At 55.1% G+C, this 9,685-nt stretch overlaps 1 protein-coding gene across 1 annotated transcript; it reads left to right on the forward strand.

Annotated features, from left to right (window-relative positions):
* The first annotated feature begins 1,210 nt into the window (after window positions 1–1,210).
* Window positions 1,211–9,476, forward strand: TMEM35B (transmembrane protein 35B). The gene is made up of 3 exons (XM_032802697.2): window positions 1,211–1,370; window positions 4,371–4,551; window positions 7,813–9,476. The coding sequence occupies exons 1-3, from the start codon at window positions 1,263–1,265 to the stop codon at window positions 7,941–7,943; spliced, it is 420 nt and encodes a 139-aa protein (XP_032658588.1). The 5' UTR covers window positions 1,211–1,262; the 3' UTR covers window positions 7,944–9,476.
* The last annotated feature ends 209 nt before the right edge of the window (window positions 9,477–9,685 follow it).

Genomic DNA, 9,685 nt, shown 5'->3' on the forward strand with positions numbered 1-9,685 from the left:
AAAATTCGTAGAGCGCGTTCAGGCTCACAAAGGGGGCTGTAAGTCATGCGTGCAATTGCAGTAGTTAATGCATTCTGATACCCACCTAGAGAGCCATTGCATAGATATTGGGGATCCCTTAGATCGGTCTGCAATGTAGAAGAATAGTCTTGAAGATTTTCTGAAAGGCTTAGTCCTTTCCAAATAGAAGGCTAACACTCTTCTAATGTTGAGTGTGTGTAGTGTTGCCTCCCTTTTATCCCAGTGTAGTTTGGGAAAGAATGCTGGAAGGTAAGTTGATTTACGCGGAAGGCTGAAGGTATTTTGGTAGGAATTTGGGGTGTGGCCACAATATGGCCTTGTCCTTGAAAAAAATCAAAGAGAGGGGATATACCATTAGGGCCCCCCTCTCTCTGAGCAGACATGATAGCCACGAGGAATGCAGTTTTCACAGAGAGGCACAGAAGTGAGCAAGTGGCCATAGGCTCAAAGGCTGACCTTATTGCACAGTTTAAGACAAGATTAAGGTCCCATACTGGTGTAAGATCTCTGATTCAAAGGTAAAGGCTACCCATACTTTAAAAAATCTTTTCATTGTAGGATGAGCAAACACCGAATGACCATCTATCTTCCAGCAGAAATTATTAATGACTGTGAGATGTAGCTTTACTGAGCTTAGAGATAGGTCTGATTTCCAGTAACGGAGAGGATGTAGAAGTAAACTGTCTTGCGTCACATCAGGTTTGGAATCTCTTCCATTTTTGAATGTATGTGTGACAGCAGCTATTTTTCTGCTATGTAACAGTACTTCCTTCACACGAAAGCTTATGCCCAAATAAATACGTTAGTCTCTAAGGTGCCACAAGGACTCCTCCTCCTTGCTGATACAGACTAACCCGGCTGCTACCCTGAGACCTGTCTAGGGTGACCAGATGTCCCGCTTTTTTAGGGACAGTCCTGATAGTTGAGGCATTTTCTTATATTGCCTCCTGTTACCTCCCACCCCCTGTGCTGATTTTTCACACTTGCTGTCTGGTCACCCTAGACCCATCAGCCTGGCCAGTGGCTTAAGCTCTGCCGGTCTCATGGCCTGTCTGCCCGGCGGGGCCCCCCAGCCCCGGGCTCTGACGCTAGGCTGGGGTGAGGGTTGCAGCGGGCCCCCGCGACCCCCGGCAGGGCGGAGCCTGGCTGCAGGAGACACGTGTCCGCCGGGACCAGCCGCGGGGCGGGGCGGGGAGCAGCGGCTGGAGCCGCGCCCCAGCCCGGGCGGCGTCTGCCCGGCCATGGCGCTCGTCTTCCCCGCCGTGCGGGTGCTGCTCGGCCTCTTCTTCCTGCTCACCGGGGCGGTGAAGCTGACGGACCGGATCTCGGCCGAGCTCTACCAGCAGCTGGTGAGTGCGGGGGTCCCGGCCCGGGGTTTGCAGCAGGCTCCGGCGGGGGAATCGGGCTCGGATCCGGGCTCTGCGCGGCGCCGGGGCGGGGTGTTTGTGCCAGGCTCTTGCAAGCAGCAGGTCGGGGCCGGGCTTGGAGCTGGGTCGGTTGGCGGGAAGCGAGCTTGGCAAGCGGGGCTCGCCGCCCTGCAGCCTCCGAGCGGCTCCCCGGGGGTCTAACCCCGTCCCGTGGGGCGGGGGCGGCTGGCGAGCTCCGACCCCATGACCGCTCCCTGTCTCCGGCTGGGACTCTGGGCAGCTGGCCTGGCGAGTCTCCCCCTCCCTCGCAAGGGAGGCTCTGGGGTATTTCCACCTCCCCCTTTCCCATTGCCACCATGTGGTCCCCCCTGCACCCCCGGACTGTGGGGCGGTCCCCCCTTTTCACATTGCCACCGTGCCGTCCCCTCCTGCACCTCCAGATTGTGGGGCGGTCCCCCCCGAGTTGTAAGAACAGGAGGATGATTGACCCCTGCAAGTGAAAGTGCATTGCAGATGCAGGCTAAGGGCTCTTCCCAGAATTGTGATTGGTGCTTTATGCTCTCGGAGAGCAGCACCCCATTGTGCTGGGGGCTGGAGTAGGATCAGGGCCACAGGGGGAAACAAATATTTTCCACCCAGGGGTGGCACAACTTACAAACATGTATCGAGAGATCAAAACCTCAGCTTAACATTGCTCTGCTTGAAGGCTTGTTACCTTCCCTAGTTACACATTAACCCCTGGGCTGGCAGAACTGGCAGGGGTTGGAGAAATTATCTTTACTTTCCCACCAGTTTGTTTCTTTGTATGTCTAACAGCATTTTGCCTGTAGTCACTTGCCCTGTTCCCTTGTCTGGTCAGTGAGTTCTCCCCGTTTGTTGTGTGGCTTTCTCACAGCAGCAGTGGAAAGCGAACCCCCTCCCTGCCCCAAACCAAACCCAACCCAGTGGTATTTACAAACCCACAGCTGGTCAGGGACTCGGCTGGAGGTGACATCTGAAAGGGCTGTAACTGGCTTGAGGTGGGGTGATCCAGTGGCTAGAACACTGGGCTGGGGGGTCGGCGAACTGGGTTCTATTTCTCCACTCTGTCACTGGAGTCAGATTTTCCAAAACCGCTCAGCACCAACAGTGAGAGTTGGGGCGGGCGCACAGATGTTCAGAGGAGCTCTGATCACGAGCTACATGTTGGATGCCGAGCTAGATTTTCCAGATTGCACCGTCCGTGGTTTCAGGGCAGCTGCGTTCAGCCCACCCAGTAGACCCAGGGATCGGTTATAAACCCCAACTTGGAAAGTGCTGGGGCTACGATGAACTGATTCTGCGTTACTTTCCATGTAAACGTTGTTGAGCCCCAACCTGTGCAGTTATTGGGAGAGGAAGCACTCTCCAGCATCACTTAGGCACGAGCTGTCCAGAGATCAGCAGGTTGAGTGCTGAGTATAGAAAATCTGACCCCAGATGTGGGTCCTGAGCACTTGAAAATGGGGGCGCTGATTCTACTCTCAGGTCCACCAGTGTCAATGAAAACTAACTCCATGGAGTGACACTGGTTTTACACCTGTGCAGGTGAACGCAGGATCTGGCTCACAGCCCTTAATACCTGTTGCTAGCAGTGTGGGATTGTTATGGCAATTTTTCAGGAACTGCCAATGTTGCTCTCCAGCGCCCTGCCAAGAGGCCTTGCAGAAATTAACTGACAAGATAAGAAGTTAAATTATCTGCCAGTGAACTTTCCCTGATATAACACACAAATAAATGAACTTTGATTTAAGCTGAGGCCAACAGAGAATAAAGGAGCAAAGAGCAGAGGTTCCAGTGCTCTGTGGCTAAGGAGCAATATTCCCAGCTGGCCAAAAACTATCATGAGAGGAGAGTTTTAGCACTGGAATGTCACCTAGAGCTGCAGGGAAATAAACTGTCCGTGTCAGCGCAGCAAGGTGTTCTCTGCCACCTTAAAACATTCCACCTGTAACCTCACCTGAAGCCTTGATGATGATGTTCTGTTAGGGTCGCGGCACTCTGGATGCACTGGCATTGCCTTCTGGCATAGTAACGCTTCGTCCTTATGTAGCCCCTTCCATCCAAAGAGCAGGTAGCTGACCACAATGGGAACTATCATTAGCCCCATTCTATAGACCAAGGTGACCCACAGATTTTGTGTCAGAGCTAGGGAGAGAACCCAGGAGTCCTGGCTGCCTAAGCCACCCACTCAGTGGACTGTAAGAACCCGTATAATAAACATGCCCTAGGGTGGGTTGTGGGAAGGATTCTTAACTACCCCTCCCGTTGCCCCTCAGAAAGGACGTCGAGCCAGTCTAAAAGCAGCCTGGAGGTGCAGGTTGGAGTCGAGCACCATGGAGTTCCAAGCGTAGTGCTGCTAGGCTGGGACCCTCTTTCTCAAGCACAGAGGGGACACCCCAGGGTTGAATTTGCTGTTGGATTGAAAGGTCTGGCTGCTTGTTTCACAGCCTGGCTGGGCGCTGAGCACTTCAGAGAGCCTAGCCAGAGGTGCTGGGAAAAGAGGTTGGGCTGGCAGCCCGGGAAAGTGGGATCCTACGGGATGGGAAGGTGCCGGCCAGAGGGAGGGCGGAAGGCGGGATTTCAGGCAGGGTGAGAATTTGCTACACTGCAGGGAAGATTCTTGGTGCTTACCCAATAAATAACACGTCCCTTGTAGGCCTAGGGGCTGGTTTCTGGCAGTGTTGTGCCCCTGCTGCCCCACTGACTGCCCTTGGGGGCACCTAGTGCTACTGCAGACAGGCCTTTTACTTGGGAGCCCCCCAGCTGCCTTTCTAGACCTGAAAGCAAGGGGCACCCTGCTCCTTTCCTAGCCCCCCGTGGGCTCCAGGCCACCCATCTCCTCTCTGTTAAGGACCATGCACCGTGACTGAGCCCCTGCCATGCCGCAGGCTCAAACGCCCCATTCCCGGGAGGGGAACCGCCGCGGCCCCAAACCCACTGACGCTCCCTTCCCCGTTCCAGAAGTCCCAGTTTGTGCAGTTTGCCGATGTCTTCCCCCTGAAGGAGTTTGGCTACAAGCCGGAGCCGGGGCAGTATCTGCAGGTGGTTGGCTGGATCGAGGTGGTGGCCGGGGCGCTGCTGGCCTTTGGGCCCCAGCTCCTGCAGGAGATCAGCAACTTCGTGCTCACCATCGTCATGATCGGTAGGTGTCAGCCGCTGGACTTGTTGCTGAGAGTTCCCTGGCCCTGCTACCCCTCCCCTCCGACCAGGGAGTCCTGGCTTTTGCTGCAGGAGCCCCAGAATTGATCTTTTCTCCTCTGTGGTGATGCCATCCCGTCCTCCGGAGCCTCCAGCTCTCCGGGCAAGGGGCTAGGATACTCTTTGGAGCAGTCTCTCGTGATTGATGCCCCCTCCCTCACTAGGGGCTGGATGCACAGTCCCCACGCTATCCCCAGCCCCTGGGGCACCTCGAATGGCAGGCTCTGCCCACCTGAGCCCTGCTCCATGCCTATGTGTGGCTAACGTAACCCGTGGAAAGATGCCCAGTGTCCTGAGACAGGAAAGGTCAGTCAGGTCTCTGCTCTCGGCAGGTGCATTGCTTTCTGCAGGAAGTTCCCCAGGGGCTTGGCCTGGCTGCAGGAACTGGGGTTCCACCAATTCCTTCTGCCCCGATATTCAGCCTAGATTTTCTACTCCCTCCTATTCACACCTGTCAGCCAGCTCTCAAGCCTCCCCTGGCTCTTAATCATCACTGTCCATGTTCAGCCAGTCAAGCTCTTTATGGTCCTTTATTTAAATCCTCTCCAGCCCCCAATGGGTATAGATCCTCGGCAGCTGCCCCCCTTCTCGTGCACAGCGCCAGGGCTCCTCAGAGCGGCTCTGGAACAGTTCGGTGTTAATGGGGGTGTTGCAGTGAAAGGTGGGCAGCAGTCTGCACCATGCCAGCAACCAGAAGGTTAAAGGCAAGTGCCCTTGACGAGTGCAGCGATTCTTCAGGGTGAAAGGCTGCAATTTCCATCTCTTGTCCCTGGCAGGATTCACCTTGCCGGGGGAGCTGGCTGGTAACAATCTTCTCAAATCGCGTGTCAGTTACAGGCCAAAAAATCACTGTCTGCTGGAATCACGAGGCTGCACATGTTAACCTGGGGATCCTTGGCTTGCAGCGACAGAGCTGACCTTAAGTAACCCGGCCCTGCAAGCTCCTGGGGCTAGCAGGCATCCATCAGGTTCAAATCTAGCATGCGCTGCACTGGTTAATAGCTTCTCCCTGTCTGCCAGGCCCCTGGCTGTGCAGGTGTCATAAACAGATAGCTAAGGGTTAATGTTTCTTTCACCTGTAAAGGGTTAACAAAGGGAACCAAACACCTGAGCAGAGGACCAATCAGGAAACCAGATTTTTCAAAGCTCAGGGAGGGTCTTTTGTCTGTCTCTCAGCTATGAGAGGGATCTTTCTATCTTCAAGCTTCTAATCTTGAGTTTCCAAGTTGTGAGTACAAAGGTAGAAAAACAATAGGCTTTTATTGTTTTTTTTGTATTACATTGTGTGTAGGTTTGCTGGAATGTTAAATGATCTCTTTTTGAATAAGGCTGTTTAATTCATATTTTTTTATTAATTGACCCTGTACTGTCCACCTGAATACAGAGACTAGTTATGTGTTTTTTCTTTCTTTTTATATAAAGCTTTCTTTTAAGACCTGTTTGATTTTCTCTGGGTAGGCTTAAGGAGATGAAGGGAAGGGAAATTCTCTTTGTGTTAAGATTCTACGGAGGGCAGATCTTGAACCAGTCCCTCAGAGGGGAAGAAAGGAGAGGGAGGGGAGAGATACTTAAATCTCTCGGTGCTTGTGTTTCAAGGACTTGAAGCTGTATTCTCCATGGGAAGCCTGGAGGGGGGTAAATGAGGAGACGGCGCGCGGGCGAGGTTATTATCCCTTTGTTTAAGACTCAGGGATCCTGAGTCTTGTGGTCCCAGGGAACGTTGTTGGGGAGACCCGAGGGAGTCAGGCCCTGGCAATTCCTGGCTGATGGCAGCGATATCAGATCTAAGCTGGTAATTAAGCTTAGAGGGTTCATGCTAGCTTCTCAGTTTATGAACGCGAAGGTTCAAATCTGAGTAGGAAGCTGTGACAGCAGGTCAGATGGTGCCTCATCGGTCCGGTCACAGAACGATGGATGTTGGATTCCTTTCGGGCCCCATCTAGCCCAGCCCCGTGGCCAGCACCGAGAGCTCCGTGCAGGGAATTTATTGCTGCTGCTCTGACCAGATCCGTGGCCCAGTTAATTGGAAGAGAGAGTGGAAAGCTGTTTAGAGTCGTGTGTATCCCTTTGGCCCTGACTCCATGCTGTGGTGCTCACAGGGGTGCGGTCTGGTATGGGGAGGGGCAATGGGGGCTTTACGTCCCCTCTGGGGATTCTGGGACCTGATCTGCCCCCTCCAGCATAAATTGGAGCATCCCCAGAGGCTGCTCTAAATTTACTGCCCCCTATGGACAGCTCCACTGCCCCAGAACAGCAACCCCTATCCCCTTCTCAGCATGACCCTGGGGCCTGCAGGGTGAGCCCAGCAGGGATGTTGAGCAGGCACCATCCCACCCAATGAGGGGCCCCTCTCTATGCTGGGGATACTCCCCAGGGGCTGGATAAACTGGCTGTGCAGTGGCTGAGCTGCTGTTAGTCTGCAGCAGGGCACAGTGTTGGGACTGCCTAGGGGAGCGTTATCTGCACCAGCAGCGGAGTCCCCATGCTCTCTAGTCTAGCCAAGGACGTTTCCAGAGCTGCTGCAGAAGCTGGGGTGGTTGGTGATGGGGCGGAACCTGCTGGCTGCAAGCGTTTGCCGTTGCTAGCTGCCATCAAGCCACTGAGCGAGGCCAGGGAGCCACAGTGTCAGAGTGGGAGCATAACCTGGGAACATGTCCCCTTTCCACCCCCTGCTCCCAGCATCCTTGTCCTTAGGCAGCCGGGGGGAGCGTTCCATGCGGTTCTCCGTGGGGAGCTGCGGTGGCTTCTCTCATGTTTGTTTGGTGCCATGGCGGAGCTTGTGCAGAGAATGGTCTGTTGGCGTCAAAGCGAGCTGTAGGGCGGCTAATGCCGAGACCCGTAGAGATAAATCTCTGGCAGAGGAACATGAGCACTGTGAAACCTGGGTCTGCCCAAACTCAGGGCCTGGTCAGCATTTGTGGGGTTCAAATATTATCCCCTAAAGAAAACCCTCTGCACCTGAGCCGGGGTGCTGCACCCTGCCTGAGTCTGCAGAGTGTCTGAAACAATAGCTCCTAGAGGTGTGAATTGTCTCCATCCATCTCATGGGGTATGTTGACTCTGAAGTGTAATGACAACAGTTCAAAGCCATGGGGCCACCTTTTGGAGTCAGGTGCTTTGGGCTGCTAGTGAAGGGGTGGCTCTGACCTTTCATTGGTCCATCTCCTGACTCTTCCCCAGCGTGTTTTCTTCTCTGTCTCCCCAGGTGCCATCTACACCCTGCTGGTGCTGAAGGAGCCGTTGGCCATGTGTGCTCCGGCTACGATCTGCCTGGGCCTCCTGCTGCTGCTCAACATACGAGGAAGGGGGGGCAGGGCCAAGTCCAAGTTTGAGTGACTGGAATGAAATGGGGGGCGGGGGCACTGGATTGGCAGGAAATGATGTCCTGCCCCCAACAAAGTGTTGCAATGACATGGCTTCCTGCTAATGAACTTGCCGCTTACGCGCAGAACAAACTCACAAATCCTGGGGAGGGACCAGCAGGCCCTGCTGGCAGAACTGGGCCCCAGTGCTGACTAATCCGGGGACCTGCTGCAGTTGTGTGCAGAGTGTGGGGAGCAGCTGCCGGCCTGAAAGCTTTGCACAGAGGCTGGGAAGTTTCTCTTTCTGCCTGGCTTTGAAGGCAGCTCGTCCTGACCTGCCAGATGGGGGAGGGTAGCTGGAACTGGGCCGTGGTGCGTTGTGCTGGGACCTCATGGGGCGTGGGGGGAGCTCTGGAGTGTGCCCCAAATGGGTAACAGCTGTGTGAGTTCCCACAATGGGTCATGCTCCAGTGTGACCTGGGGTGAGTCGGGGTGTGTGTGTGTGTGTGTGTGTGTGTCAGGCTCCCATGGTCTAGCAACTCCTTCACCTCTCTGCCAGCCAGTGCTGTGGGGACAGTCCCCCTAGGAACTGAGCTGAGACCAGAAAACTCATCTCATGTCCAGACAGTTCCTGGCTGGATTTGAACCACTGACATCCCATCACTGATCCCCATCCAGGCCTTGTGGGAATCTTTGCAGCTCCCATTCCTTGGGAGCCGCAGACAACTTGGATTTTCAGCGGAAATAGCTGAGGTGAACACAACCTTTGTCTCCTGGGGGCCCCGCCCTTCCCCGCTGGCCAGGGAGCATGGTGTGTAAGGACTCTGTGCAGTGGGAATGAAGGAGGAACCTTCCAACTCTGCAGCGTCTTTGCTGCTCAGAGCCAGTGGAGATGCAGCTTGATCTTCCGAGGCGGTGCCAGAAGGCTGTGGATCTTGCATCGGGTTCTCCAGGGTTGATGTTGTGAGGTCTTTCCACTCTGATGTATGTGATTCCAGCACAGGATCCTCCTCCATTCAGGTCAGCCCCAAAGCTGCACTGGAGTGCCACCATTGCCAGCGAGACGTCCTGCCCCCTGCGTTCTCCAGGCCTTCTGGGCCAAACTCTACAGGGCTGCTCCCCAAACTTGGACATTTGCTCTGCTGTCTCAGTTCTCCCCACACGCTCTTCTCGCCCCAGGAGCCAGCTTGCATTGATTCCTTCAGGCTGCAAGGCTCCAGGGCTGATTCCCAGTGTCTGCCTGTGTTGCTTTCCCCTTCTCCTTGCTGCTCACCCAGCATCTCCAATGTGAGCCCAAGTCTCCTCTGTCCTAGGACCAGCCAACCTGGCAGGCACAGGGCAGGGACCTCATGGTGTGAGCCACCTGGCACTGCGCTGGATGTGCCACCAGCCTGGGATGCTCTGCCAGGGGTCAGGGGCTGCCCACTTTGCTCTGTCACTAAGAATCGTATCATGGTGCCAGGGCCCTGTGGAGCTGTCTGGCCAGACCTCAGGGGAGGAGGTGGTGCTGACTGCTCTGGATGGGGGCCACGTAGCGCTGACTTTTAAATAAAACCTCTATTTCCAACGGGTTGCCTCTTGTTCTGCCCCCGATCTGGGCCTCAGCATCAGCGGCTGCTGCAAATGGGTGAGTCGCTGCATGCGCTGCGCTGTCCTCACTGCTGAGGAATTGGAAAGGGGCTGGGGGTGTGTGTACCAACCCCATCCTCAGCCCTTGGAGGGCAGGGCATGCGGTGGAGGAAATGGGGCTCTTGGGAGACTCCCTGGCCATGCCGT

The sequence above is a fragment of the Chelonoidis abingdonii genome, chromosome 25, assembly GCF_003597395.2.
Source record: "Chelonoidis abingdonii isolate Lonesome George chromosome 25, CheloAbing_2.0, whole genome shotgun sequence".
Taxonomy (NCBI): domain Eukaryota; kingdom Metazoa; phylum Chordata; order Testudines; family Testudinidae; genus Chelonoidis; species Chelonoidis abingdonii.